Source organism: Paroedura picta, chromosome 3, assembly GCF_049243985.1.
Source record: "Paroedura picta isolate Pp20150507F chromosome 3, Ppicta_v3.0, whole genome shotgun sequence".
Classification (NCBI taxonomy): Eukaryota; Metazoa; Chordata; class Lepidosauria; order Squamata; family Gekkonidae; genus Paroedura; species Paroedura picta.
In genome coordinates this window covers 177,193,282-177,206,892 of record NC_135371.1, presented here as the reverse complement: position 1 = coordinate 177,206,892, position 13,611 = coordinate 177,193,282, and the positions used below count along the sequence as shown (strand labels likewise).

At 57.2% G+C, this 13,611-nt stretch overlaps 1 protein-coding gene across 11 annotated transcripts in view; it reads right to left on the bottom strand.

The window, feature by feature from the left end:
• Positions 1–13,611, bottom strand: part of DOCK6 (dedicator of cytokinesis 6) — a 66,910-nt gene that overhangs the window by 10,246 nt on the left and 43,053 nt on the right. For 5 of the 11 annotated variants that reach the window (XM_077329975.1, XM_077329979.1, XM_077329977.1 and 2 more), the window contains 12 exons: positions 12,822–12,906; positions 11,103–11,199; positions 10,326–10,460; positions 9,353–9,505; positions 9,031–9,189; positions 7,214–7,314; positions 6,386–6,578; positions 5,940–6,083; positions 4,385–4,516; positions 3,412–3,426; positions 697–822; positions 161–250 (listed from right to left, as the gene is read on the bottom strand). In XM_077329975.1, coding sequence (XP_077186090.1) covers positions 161–250; positions 697–822; positions 3,412–3,426; positions 4,385–4,516; positions 5,940–6,083; positions 6,386–6,578; positions 7,214–7,314; positions 9,031–9,189; positions 9,353–9,505; positions 10,326–10,460; positions 11,103–11,199; positions 12,822–12,906 — 1,430 coding nt within the window. Of the gene's footprint in view, positions 1–160; positions 315–674; positions 2,808–3,411; positions 3,427–4,384; positions 4,517–5,939; positions 6,084–6,385; positions 6,579–7,213; positions 7,315–9,030; positions 9,190–9,352; positions 9,506–10,325; positions 10,461–11,102; positions 11,200–12,821; positions 12,907–13,611 lie in introns of those variants that run through there. The other 6 variants (XM_077329981.1, XM_077329982.1, XM_077329976.1 and 3 more) reach the window with 6 other exon arrangements.

The following is a 13,611-nucleotide window of genomic DNA, read 5'->3' as shown; positions in this document are numbered from 1 at the left end:
GGCTCAGGGAGAAAGCCGTGTGGCGATTCAGCTGCCACTCAGAATGCTGTGGGAGGCAAACAGCTCAGCCTCCTCTCCAGCTCCACCCGGCTTCACCTGGTGCCTTGGCAGGGCCTGGCTGGCCAAGGCAATACCCTGTAGAGAGCGAGGGCAAGGTTACCTTGTTGGGGTCTAGTTTGTTCTTGTGCACAGGGTTGGAGTCTTTGATGATCTCTACGACTTCATCCCCAAAACGCTCGGCATAGAACTCCTGCCAGGAAATGACAGACGCAGCTCCTCAGGGCAAGGCAAACAGGCAGGTGGTCTCCCTCCTACTGGAGGCCAAAGGAAATCCTCAGCCCACAAAACGTCAGAGTCAATGGTGGGGACAGTCTGGAGGGCCCAGGGGGCAGAGGGCGGGATTTCTGAAGAGACCACCAAGGCCCATCCAGTCCAGCCTCCCCCCCCACCTTCTCAGGGACTCAAAAATCACACCCTCCTGGCAAATTTGCCAATAAAAATGATGCCAGGGCCTCCTCCTATGCACAAGCGGTTCCCTAACTTTGGGTCAGAACCCAAACTCTCAGAGGACAACTGACATTGCATTCTGGTCCATCCGACTCTGATGCTTGGTCTGTCCTTTGTTGGCCACCGCCTGGCCCCTTTCTTTCCCGCCCAGTAGGCCTCCTACGTACAGTAGGACGTGTCCCCTCTGACCTCAAGCCGGTGAGAGATCTCCGCCAATTTGGTGATGGATGGTTCCTTGTAAACAAACTCCTGTTCATCCAGGTCCCCAAACCTGGAACCGTAGAAGCCAACCCGAAAATATGTTCCAAACATCCTCTAAACCATCTAAGGGGGTGGAAAGAAAACAGCCACGAGAAGATTCAAGCTTGCATTCTGCATTACCTACAGTTAGTGAGGCTGCTGTCTTTATGACACTTCCCTCCTGGGGCTTTCCAAAGGCAGCCATGGCCCTACAATAAGCAGCATTCCTTGAATCCCTAAGGACACAGAACGAGTCATGCTGGGTCAGACCCAGTCCAGTCCAGCATCCTGTTCACACCATGGCCAACCAGGGAGCCTGCCTCTGCCCCCCTCCATGCCCCCCAGCAACTGTCACAAAGAAGCATGCTTCCTCTGCTCCTGGACAAAGGGGATCAGCAGCCTCATGATCAGCAGCCCCCAGCAGTCCCATTCCCCATGAGTGAGTCTGCTTCCAAGTGGGCAGCTGTGACCGGAACCTGTAGCAGCAAGTTCTGCCCCTTAACTATGCACAGTGGGAAGAAGCCCTTGCTTTAGCCCCTCCTGAACCCCCCACCCTTCCGTTTCAGAGGATGGGAATGTACCAGAGCCCTTGTGAGGCCAGAGTGCGAATTTGGACATCCTCCAACTTACCAGACCAGGTCAGGGCCGAGAGGAAGACGAAGAGTTAGGAAAGGTCCAGGGGGAAACAGAACCAGAAAGAGAAGTTAGCAAGAGTCCAACAGCTATCAAGACCCTAAGACTGCTCAGGCTGCCAGGACTGAGGCTCTTGTTTCACAAATCCCTTCATGGTACCCTGCAATCTACAAAATCTATCTAGGGCCAATGCAGTCCTGGAGGCTGGCTGGCTGGCTGGCTGTGGGGAACCATGGGGGTTACTCTGGAGGGACACATGCTGGGGCTTTCCCCCCTCTCCTGCGAGGCTCTGCAGTCAAACTAGTTTTATAAATTTCTATAGGCATCCACCTAGCAGGGCAGAACAGGCCATCCTCCAAATCCCCTATCATAGAATCATAGAGTTGGAAGGGATCTCCAGGGTCATCTAGTCCAACCCCCTGCACAATGCAGTAACTCACAACTACCTGCCTACCCACAAACTAATGAAAGGACTAAAGGATGCTGAACAAAATCTGGTCAGAAGATCACAAATTCTGGAAAGGAATTTAAACCTAGATTTGCATATGTTTATCAGAGCTGTCCAATGGACACCTCTGGCATTTTCCATTGTTATGTTATAGAGATGTGGGTCAAATGCTAATGTCACGACATTATACAATCACCTTTACTTCGAAAACAGAGTGTACATTACAAAACAATGTACACAGAGCGCTGTGATTTTATTTCAAATGACTACATGGATAGTAAAATGAAATAAGAACGCTTTTGCATTGTATAGTCACAGCTTCAGCACATGGAAGGTGAGGGACAATTCTATTATGGCCCTGTAGTTTTGCTACAGCCATACATTTCACTGCAGCGCTCTTCCTTGTTCTTCAGTGCCTGGGAAGTTGTCCAGTCCTGCCTCTGCTCACACAGGCCTGGTGCTCCTCTTGAGCAGGCATCCGGCCCACCTGTACTCCTGGGGAAAGTCCACCCACAGTGCCTCTGGCATTCCTAGCATGCCCTCTTCAAGATGTCCAGCCCAGTAGCCAACCCCCCCCCCCCCAGCTCATGCAGTTCCCTCGACCCCCTCCCTGGAATTACGACTGCCAGAAACACGAGTCAGTTGTCTGGTGCCAGGAACCTTTACGTTGTGAATGGTTGTAAACTACCCTCTTCTAACTCACACCACTCCCTTAATCCAGAATGATTATTGGGTTAGGAGAAAGGCAACTTTTACATGGTGTTTCCGAAGTTCATCATCATTCCGGACCACAGAAACAACATGCATTTGGGAAGAACACATCTGGATCCGCCTCCACAAGCTCACCCCTCGCACCCGTTTGGCAGCACCTGTGAGAGCTCATTCCCCTTTCCAAGTGGGGGCCATCGGAGGCCTGCTTTCAATGGACTATCCTACAGCACGGGGGTCACAAGGTCTGCTGCCTTCAGCCACAGGCTACCTAGCAGGGACACAAGCAGGGGTGATGCAGCCAGAACAGAGCAGCGTGTTGATGACGCCAGGATTGCCACAGAATTCTAAGACCTCCCCGATGGGGGTGAACTCATGGCTGAGTAGTAGAGGGCCCGCTTTGTATCCAGAAGGGCCCAGGTTCAATCCCTGGCACCTCCAGCTAAAAGCTAAGAGGAGGGGGAAGAAAGGGGTAGAGAGCAGTCCTGATTGCTCAAAAGCAGCAGTCATTCTCAAAGCAGCAGTTCTGGGTCTGGAGAGGAGGCGCAGGTTGGAGGACAGCAGCAATTCCAACTGTTTGCAGTGCCTCTGCTTGATCCTCCAAAAGCCCCACTCCCCTGAGGCTGATTTTTGAGCCCCCCCCCCCCACAACAGCTGCCTTCCAAGAAGCAAACGGGGCACTAAAATTCACAGATTGTAGGCAGCGTTTTTCAAAGGTGTAGAAGACGCAAGTGTGCATGCCCTTATGCCCTGTGGACTCTGTGTACACGGGAAAGAGCCGGGAGACACATGAGACACACTGAGCCGTCTACAAGGAAGGCAGGCAACATGCACACAACCATTCAGGAAGAAAAAGCAAGGCATGCTGTGCCTACCTCCCAGCCAGAGGCCTGATTGGCAGCACCGGGGTGGGGCGAGTGGGGACAGAGAAAAGAGAGATTAATTTTTTAACAACTCCTACTCCTTATCTTAAGCTGACCACAGGTCCGAAGCACGATTGGTACATGACATAAACAGTATTCTTTTTCCTCAGCAGGCAGTAACCCCTTCTCCTTCTCCGAGGCTCCTGAGATGCAGGCTGGCAATTCCAGCCACCCCAAAAGAGCACTGAGGGAAGACTCCCTGGGTCAGCTAGGTTTTCTGAGCAGGGGCAACCCGTTGGAGACACGGCAAACTGCCTCCCCATGGGCATGGGCATGGCCAGCCTTGCAGGCTGGACAATGAGGTCTGCCACCCTCCTCCTGAGCCTTCTGCCGTGAGATGCCGCCCCATGGAGACCCCAAGGGAGCCCATTGCGCAAGCAGAGACAGGACCCAGGAGCTCCATCTAGCCCAGTCTGTGTCCCCAGCCTCCTTGTATCTTGTATGGGTGGGAGAGGCAGGGGCCCTTCTCCAGCTGTCGCAGTGGTTGACTTAACGAGTTGCTAACCCGGCCTGTGTGGCAACCCAGGGTCAGCTGCCCACGGAATTAGACTTTCCTGACCATTGCGGTGAAGCTCTGATGACCGCCTGCTGGAGCCATGAACAGGCCTGAGACAGGAGGCCCATGCCAGGGAACACAGGCCCCATTCAGACCTGCTGCTGTGGGAGTTCGAGGGACATGGTCTGGCCACACCTTCCACAGGCTGGAGCACCCCTGTGGAGTTCTCCCTGGGAGTTTCCTAGCACCTGAACTGAAGCATAAGGCCACTTCCTCTGGCTCCCTGCCTAATTTTAGCCACCTCACATTTGCTTCTTCTTCGGGGGCGGGTGATGTTGGGACAAGATTTCCATTGGGACCCTGGTGTGCTTCGGGGCCTGTCACCCTCCCCCTCCTCTGAGCGAGGCCACTGGGGGACGTCCTCCTCACCTGGCTGGTGACCTGGCTGAAGGCCTCTTGCAGCTGGCCATGCAGGGCCGCCAGCTTCTTGAAGTCTCGACTGGCTTCGTGGATGGGGATCAGGATTTTGCAGACCTCATTGACGGCCTCGTACAGCCCACCCTGAGGAATTAGTCGGTCTGTCAGCAACTCAGTTTGTGCCCAAACGCCAAATCCTCAGCCTTGCTCTCAACCTTGAGTCAGCCGCTTGGGAGTGGCAGGACAGAACCCACCACAGAAATGGCAAGGGGGGCGGGATGGGAAGACGGGGCAGAAAAAGCATCCATGCTGCCTTCCCACACCAAAGAGATCCCACCGTCGGCGTGAGGTGGGCAGGCTGGTCCTTCTTTGCTTGGGGACTTTGGCCTCACTGGGTGCAGACAGCAGGATCTGCCCGCCCCCCACCCACCCACACTGCTACCCCATCTGTCATGCCCCCACCACTCAACCCTCGGCAGTTCTGTCCTCAAGCGACTGTGGGGCAGTCCGACCATCTTGCCCTGCCTACTGGGTTTCCTAATTTTACAACCGTCAGCACAAGAATATTGTTATATCAACAATTTTGCCAACAGATGTAAAATATTCTCAAGAGTTCCAAGCTTTCATTTTTTTGCAAGGGAGATGCAAGGGAAAGGACGTCTACGTGAGGGGAAACGCCACGGACAGACTCTCTCTCCCTGTGAGGCACCCATCAGTGTGGGAGGGACGGCACCGCAAGACCAGCCCTTCCCTAAGGACAGAGCGTTAACAGGGCTCAGTCCTGAGCAAGGGATAAACTCTTGCTTGGGAGCAGCTGGTCTGGGGAAGAACAGCTTGACAGCCGTCCCCCAAGACCAACCAGAGGAAGGGAGTGCTGGCTCCCAAAAGCTTCCATTGCCCAAGCCCTCACCAGCCCCTTGGCACGGCTTCCCTGTGGGGGCTCCAGTCTTAACATCTTCTCTCTGGGGGCCTGGGGGGCCCCACCCATGCCTGCGGCTGGAAATGTATTACGCAGCTTTGCCTCAGCCTCCCCAAGTGTTGTGCACAGTGACACCCATCTAGAACGCCGACCAAGGAGGGCAGGGAACCTGCACCCAGGAACAGACGTTTCAGCACCTGTGAAATCGGTGTGGCCAAAATGCCTCTAAGGAAACGGCAGGCAAGGCAACCAGGCAAGCATCCCCATGGGCTCAAAGTGGCCAAAGGCAGAACCCCCAGCCCAAAGACCCTCCTCCCCAGAAGAAAGGTCTGGGGGAGCAAGAGTGCAGCCTGGCTGCAACTGGACAACCGAAGCAACAGATTTCGGCAAGGGCGACAGAGGTCCAGGGTGAGGAAGGAAGGCGACACCAAAGGATGCCGGGGGTGGGGTGTGGTAAGGAGCAGTGTTTCCCCCCAGCCGCGAAGGGCAGCCCCATCCCAATTCGAAGCCATGCCCCGGATTCTATCCCTTGGCGGAAAGGGCCCCCCTGCTGGGGTGTCGCTCTGCCCTCTGCAGGCAAGATGACGGTCTGACCACACAGGCTTCCCTCTCGCCAAGAGCCCACTTAAGCCTCGGGGAATTCCTCACCAGCGTGAAGGAGGCGGCTGCCTGCTCCAGCAGCCCCACCAGTCCCTGCTCTGTGAAGGACTTCCCAGAGCAGATGCCCTCTTCATCGGGGGACAGGAGGTCGTCGGAAACAGCAGACTCTTCCAGCACATTGGAAGAGATGTTCTGAGGGAGGGACAGAAGCACTTCCAGAGGCCGAAATGCTCTTCCGCCGCACCCCCCCCTCCCCTCCCCTCCCCAAGCACACTGGAAGGGCCTCTTTGGCTTTCCCACTGGAGAAGTGGGGGGGGGGTCTAGGACCCAGGGGCTCTACTCACTGCTAACCCCCTCCCCCAGCTCTCTTGCCAGAACACAGGGAGATATTTCAAAGCACATTAAGCACGGGAGGAAGGAGAGCGGCAGAGTTCTTGGGCTCAGCCCTGCCCCTTGGGGAGCGGCTTTCTGGCCTGGTCCCCACTTCTTCTTACCTGGAAGGTGACACAGCCCACAGGCAGGTAGAGGCAGTCCTCCAGCATGCTCAGGTACTCGGCCACCAGCGCAGCAGAGTGCACCAGGCACTGGGCCGCCTCTGCATGGTTCCCGCGCTCAGAATGCTTTGCTGCCATGTTCTTCAGCCACGTCAGCCTCAGGTCTGGGGAGGGCTGGTAGCCCTTGGCTATCCTGAGAGACAAGCCAGGGTCAGGATCAGGGCCGGGCCTCCCAGCTGCTCCAGCCAGCTCTAGCACCAGGGGCAGGGAAGACTTCCCAGGGAAGGGAACCTCCTCCTCCTCCTCCTCCTCCTCCACACGTGGTGGCAGAACAGCTCCCGAGACCAGGGCTAGGAGGGCTACCGTCGGCCCCTGTGCGAGACAGGAGGCTGGAGTACACTGATCCTCATTGGTCCCATCCCGCTGGCCTCTTCTGAGGTTCTGCTGGCCAAGGCCAGTGCTGGAAGGGCTGAAAGGCAGTGGCCTAACCGAACGTCCGTCAAGGGTCTGCCTAGCCACCCTCACTGCCCTCCATTCAGCCTCCCTGCCAAGAACTGAGGCAGGCAGGAAGGCCAGCTCTCTCGGGTTTGGGCCGTTCCTTCACCAGCACTCTTCATACCTCTGCCCCCCCCCACTCCCCCCCCCATGTTCTTTCTGTCTCAGAAGAAGACAGGCTGCTTGTGGCAGACGGAGAGAGCCCTGGCCCTTGAGAGCTGCTCCCCTGGCCCTCTTGCGGCCCTCTTGTTGTCTTGAAGCTGCTACCAGAATCGACTTTAACTGCGTCTCAGTCTTGGTGCCTCCCTGCCCCCCGCCTTCCTCCTGCCCCACCTGTACATGAGGTCAATCAACATATCGGGGTCTTCCTGATGTTCCTTCATCTTCACGGTGTCGCTCAGGATCATGTGCAGGTTGAAGACGAGGTCCTGAACCTGGGCACAGAACGGAGGGAACGGCCTCTGTCGGCCCCTCGGCTCACTGCCCTCAACCCCCACCCAAACCACCAAGGACACCAACCCGCCCAGAAGCAGACCCAGCACTCAGTGCCAGAGATCCCCTTCCACACAAGGACGCCCAGCAGGGGCCTCTAGGCCTGCTCTTCACACAGCCCTTCTGTCCTTTGCCCAGCCTCCTGCTTTCCCAGCAGCACAGACACGGCTTTCTTCTGTGGCCTGGACCACCAAGGACCTCTGCCTGGAGTCTGGCCTCCCCCTTTGCTCCTTGGGAGAATGGTAAGGAGATCCCCTTCCAGTCAGGGGGCAGGAAGCCAGCTCAGGGGCTCCTACCCTCCCCAGGCACAGCATGCCCATGCTAGGGGTCTCCAACCCTGGCTACCGGCAGCATGCAAACACGGGCATGAACCCCCCCCCCTAACTCCTTGAGTTGGGCTGGGAAAGGGAAATCAAGTCTGGTCAAGTCAGATGCTTGCATTTGCACATCACAGGGAACTGGAGTGATGTTCCAACCATTTGCTCCACTGGAGAAGGGAGGGAGGAGCAACGTGCATGCGTGAGCCAAGCCATGTTCAAGCACATTCAGCCTTCCTGCCTACTCCGTGGGGCGACACTGGAAGACAGGCAGACCCTGCAACAGGCCATCCCCTCCAGGCTTCTGAATGTTGTGAACTGACCCCAAGAAGTTCCCTCTGTTCTGAACGCGTTAGGGTGGCTGATAAAATGCCCCTCTTCCCACAAATCTAACAGCGCTTCCTCCAACCACTCTAAGACATTCCATAATCCACGGGGGAGGAGAGGAGAGGAGAGGAGAGGAGAGGAGAGGAGAGGAGAGGAGAGGAGAGGAGAGGAGAGGAGAGGAGAGGAGAGGAGAGGAGAGGAGAGGAGAGGAGAGGAGAGGAGAGGAGAGGAGAGGAGAGGAGAAGAGTCCTACAAGGATCTCATAGAATCATAGAATCATAGAGTTGGAAGGGGCCATGCAGAATCATAGAGTTGGAAGTCTAGTCTAGTCCAACCCCCTGCTCAACGCAGGATTAGCCCTAAGCATCCTAAAGCATCCAAGAAAAGTGTGTATCCAACCTTTGCTTGAAGACTGCCAGTGAGGGGGAGCTCACCACCTCCTTAGGCAGCCTCATGCCCATCCGCATCCTCGTACACCAGAACCAAGGTACATGCACGTGTTCCCACTCAGGGATCTGCCCTCCAGGGCATCAGCTCATGGGGCAGTTGTGAAGAAGCAGAAGGGAAGGGGGGCTGGGGAACATCTCCGCCCTCCTTTGTTCCACTCTGCGCATGGTCAGAGGTCTTTGGGATGAGCCAAAGGCCTCTAGTTCAGGCTGTGTCCCCTTTGGTGGAACAGTGGGTTCCTTTGGACCCAAGTCTGGCCCAAAAGCATTTAAATCGTACAGCAGACTCCATACATCAGCCCGACCAGCGCAAACAGCTGCTCCTCTAACACCAGGGAGCTCCTTCGGGGCTCAGCCACTCAGACGGCTGGCAGAGGCAACTGGAAAACTGGTCTGGTTCCGGCCACCTGTGGACATGCTCTACGGGCCACATCTGTGTGTTCTGACAGCCAGGCGAGGCTCTGCACCCGTTCTGCGGGAGCCCCCAGCTGTGGCCCCAAGCTCCAGCCCCCAGAGGTAGGTGCTGCTGGGACCCCCCCCCTGGTCTAGGCCCTGGGCAGCGGCATACCTGCTCGGCGAAGGTGGTCTGTCGCAGTTCCAGGTCCTCCTCTGTGTAGCTCAGGATCGTCTTCAGTGAGCGGCGCAAGTGGTCCTCACTGAACTGAGGTGCTGTCCCCACGAGCGAGGAGAGAGACATGGTGACCTGCATCTTCACGCGGGCAAAGTTCTGAGCGAGGGCCGGGGGGGGGGGGGGGGAGAAGAACAGTCACCAGGACCGGCCGGGCCAGACGCAGAGCCCACGAGACGGCCCATAGGCGGCCAAGCCCGGCCTGCAAGCGCCCGCTGGGTCCCTGGGCGGGGCGAGGGGCAGGACTCCCACTTGCACTTACATTGCCAATCTCAAAGTTCTGCCGCATGAGCAAGTAGAGGGAGGCGCTGGCGTGGGTGCGAACGGTGCCCACCCTGCTGCTGCAGTGCCGCAGAAGCCGCAGACAGAGGTCGGCACACAGTTCCGTGTCCTCCTCGAAAAGCATTTCGGGGAACTGCAGGTCAGAGACTCAGGTCACTCCTTGGGAAGATGACCCAGCTGCTCCCAGGCAGGTGATTTCACGGGGCACCCCCACTCTCCCAGGAAGAGTCCCACGTGGCAGGTGTGGCCCCCATGCACGAAGAAAGGCAACAAACGCCTCCTTCGATCTGTCTCACTGGGCCTCCACGTGGGACGCTCCCCTCTCAGCCAGTCCTTGGTCCCAACGTCAAAAAGGGCAAAGCCAAGCTCACCACGTGAGCCCCCCCTCCCCCCGGGATCCCGGGCCTCCTTTGCTTTGCTTCATTTATACTCCCGATGGGGACTCAAAGTGGCCTGTCACATTCCCCACTCCTCTGTTTTACCCTCCCCACAACAACCCCCAGGCCGGTTTCGCTCTTTTCCGCTGCTCCAGGCAGACAAAAGCTCTGTCTCCCCCGCAAGGCTGTTGTGTGGATGGTGCCCTCCCCACCCACCCCGGCCAAGCTGCTTGCCCTGCTGCGACCCCTGTGAAAGGGTCATTGGACCCCCAAAGGTTGAGAACCACTGCTCTACATAAAGCCCCCATGAACCCCCTCTTAGCCAGGAGATGCCGTCCCAGTGGGGGTGGAGGTGGGGGGGGGAGGTGGTGTCCCTTTCCGGCAGGCATTAAAGAGGCACAGCTCGTGCCCCCCCCCTTGCCAGCAGCTCCCTCCCAACTGCAAGCCCTCGGCCCATCCCGCTCGCTCCCTTCCTCCCCTGTTCTCAAGCGGGGGTGGGGGGTGGGGGGAGGAGCCCCGTGCCCCTTGGCTCAAGGAGCTGCAGCCTGCTCTGGATCACAATTTCCGGGGACTCACCTTGCTGACCAAGGCTCTCTGAGTGGCAAAGCAGTGCTGCAGAAAGGCGGCACTCGGGGTACACGCCATGCTGTGCAGGAGCACCCTCAGGACCCCGCTCAGCACGCTCTCCTTGGCTTCCGATAAGATCACTGTCTGCGGAAAGAGAGGGAAAGGCATTGAGGGGGGATGTCTATCAGCTGCCATGGGGTGAAGAGCTGCCTCTGAACTGCTCTCTGCTCAGACCTCAAGACCCCCCCACCCCCCCACCCATGCCCAGCTGCACAGAGACTGGCCAGACTGCTGACGCCCCTGAGAGAGTCCTCTGTGGAGGGGGTTGGGTTCCGGCCTCCTGGTTGACTGAGAGAGCCCTGCCCTGCCCTGCCCTGCAATGGGTGGTGAGGCCCGTGTCCGAAAGGACCGCTCTGTGCACCAGTCCCGGCCCGGTTCTTCACCCAGCTGCTGTCCGGCACAGGTTCCAACAAGAGCACTCCCCCACCCTTCAGCTCAGCCAGCTCTCCTCTCCTGGGGCTTCAGTTCTGCTCTGCCTTCTCCTCTGCCCGCCTTCTTTGTGTCCCCCACTTCACACTCAGACCACTTCCCTGACCTTTGACTTTCTTGGCCTGAGAAGGTTTTGCAGAAGAACCACCAAAAAGCAGTCCCCAGAGAAGAGAGAGAGAGAAGCCCAAGGGCTACACTTCTTGCATTCCACGTGCCTCTGGGGTAGACAGAAGTACCTCAGAGCCGCAGGTGACGATGGAACATGCAGCACCTGTGGCAACCCCCTCCGGGCCCTACCTGCACAATGATCTCCAGGGTGTCTAGCACCACCATGTTGGCCTCTGTCGCCAAATTCCCCTCCACCAGAGCCTCATGCTCCATCTCATCTTTGGACCTGAGTACAGACAGAGAAGGGGGTGGGAGATCCAGTGTCAGCGTTGCTGGGCAGCTTCCTGCACAACGTGTCCTTCATCTCTACAAGCAGAAGGGTGCTGCTGTCTTCCTCCTCCTCCTCCTCTCCCCATGAGAGGTCGCAGCCATTCTGGCCTCCCCCTCCCCCTGAGAGCACTTTCCCATGGCCGGCCCCCACCTGCCAGAAGCAGCAAGGGAGACAGCAGCCTCCCTTCCTCCAAGGAAACATTTGATTAATTTTTTAAAAAGGCCGAGGGGAGAAGAGCGAGGACCACAGTAATTATTAACGGAGCAATGTTTGGAGGAGGTGCATCTGAGCTCAGTCTGTGGTGGCTGAGTGTGTCTTCTATGCTGGGATTGTTTTGGAGGGGGATTGTGCCTTGATTCCACGGAGAATCCACATGGGATGAGATAATATGTGTTTTCCCTTTCATACCAGGCGCAGATCTTAATTGTTTCATGGGAAAATTGGCTGGGCATGATTTGTGGAAGAATGGAGGATGGTATTATTTGGAAACACCAACAAGAAAGATGCCAGACAAGAGTTGCTCAAATGGAGAAATGGCCTCTGCCATTTCCTCTATGGGAGGAACCAGGCTAGGCCCTTGCAGCTGTCTTTGATCCAGGTCTCAAGGAACCAAGGGGCATTGAGAGAAGAAGATGGGAGAGGAGAGTTCAGAGCTCTCTCCTTGCCTCGTCCCCCTCTCCCCAAATGCCTTCTGGAGTATTCCCACTGCCATGGATGAGCCAAGCCAGAGGCCGAATGCAATCCCTGGCCTCCCCAGACACTGGGGGCTCCTGCAGGAGAGGCTGGGAAAGACCCTTCTCTGCTGGGGCCCTTGACAGCCATGGCCAGTTTGGCCAGCTGGGCCAGGGTTCTGCCCCTGCATCGAGCAGCATCGTGTGGACACATACGCTCAAGCAAAGGGCCGTGGTGTGGAAAGGAAGTCATGCTGCTCACCTACAGGCACTATTTCCTGTTACAAAGAGGCCCAGCCACGCATCCCCTCTGCCTCCTTCCCATCTCGTTTGACCTTCATCTGACCTTGGAGCTCAGCGGTGCTCAAGGAGGCCAACTCGCCCCCCAGAAGCATTTGGGGAATTCAGTTCCCTTAAGAGGTGTTCCCTTAAGAGCTAAAGGTATTCCCAGAGAACTGGGCCATGAGCTTAAGGAAACTTCCGGGAGCAGAGCAAGCACACTTCAGCAAACCAGCTCTGAAGGAGTGCTGATGGGAGGGGCCCCAGTGGGCTCCCTCCCGGGTCATTATGTAAATGGGAAGACAGGTTCACTTCTCTTTCAGGGCAATTTCCAGATGTCTAGTTAATCCTTCTCTTCTTTTCCCTGTCAAGGAGCAGCTTCTGGTCTGGAGGTTACAGGATTGCTTTCTTCTTAGGGGAATAAACAAAAGGTACCCCCAATTACACAAAACCGCTTTATGCACTGCTGGTCCAGGAGAGCAAAGAAAGGAAGAAGCCACCTGCCCCCCCCCCCCAACCCAATGAATGTCTCTGAAGGCACTCAGAAATAGCCGGTGGGTCTTACTTCTGTGTCCCACCCGCCTGCCCGGCCGCCCCCCCCCCCCCCAGAGCTGCCCTCTGACTCACTTCTCCGCTTTGTCGGAGTTCTGCCTCCAGTGGGCGACATTCTTCCTCCAGCGAACGTTCTCGTGGCGTCCAAAGGGGCTGCACTCTGCGGAAGAAGGAGGCCGGGGGAAACTGGACAAGTGAACCAGTTAACAAATCAAGGGGAGGAGGCCAGAGGCGCCCGGAGCTTTCCCCCAGGGCCAGACGCTCAGCCGCCCGCAAGAATAGAGGACGGGGACGTGGGGATCCTTCCCACAACTCATGGTTCCTGCAAGCAGGCCCGGGCATGCCTTGGGAGGGTCTCAAGGAGAATGCTCCTGACGTCAGTTTAGTTCCTTAATTCTATATCAACTAGAAATAAAGCCCATTTTATATGTAAATAAAATGGGCGCTAGGCCCCCGTCCCCGGGAGGGGGGGGGAACGGGCGGAGATCAGCCCCCCCACCCCGGAGCATGTCCGGGGCTTCTCCAGGCTGCAGGAGCGGCCTCACTCCAGTGGCCGGGAGAAGCCGGAGATCCGCCCCCCCGCCCCCCCGCCCCCCCACCCTGGAGCATAGCCGGGGCTTCTCCCGGCCGCAGGAGCGGGCTCACCACGTCAACGACGCGGCGAGGCTGCTCCTGCGGTCGGGAGAAGCCGGAGAGGCCCCCACCTAAACATCACATGACTCCAGAACAATTTCTTTGGGTCGGGTACAGGACAAAGTTTGTGCAGATGTGTGTGTGTGTGTGTGTGTGGGGGGGGAAGCATATACATTTAAGTGGAAGCAGAAATGCGCACCCAGCATGCCAAAGGATAAGCTGACAGGCCATA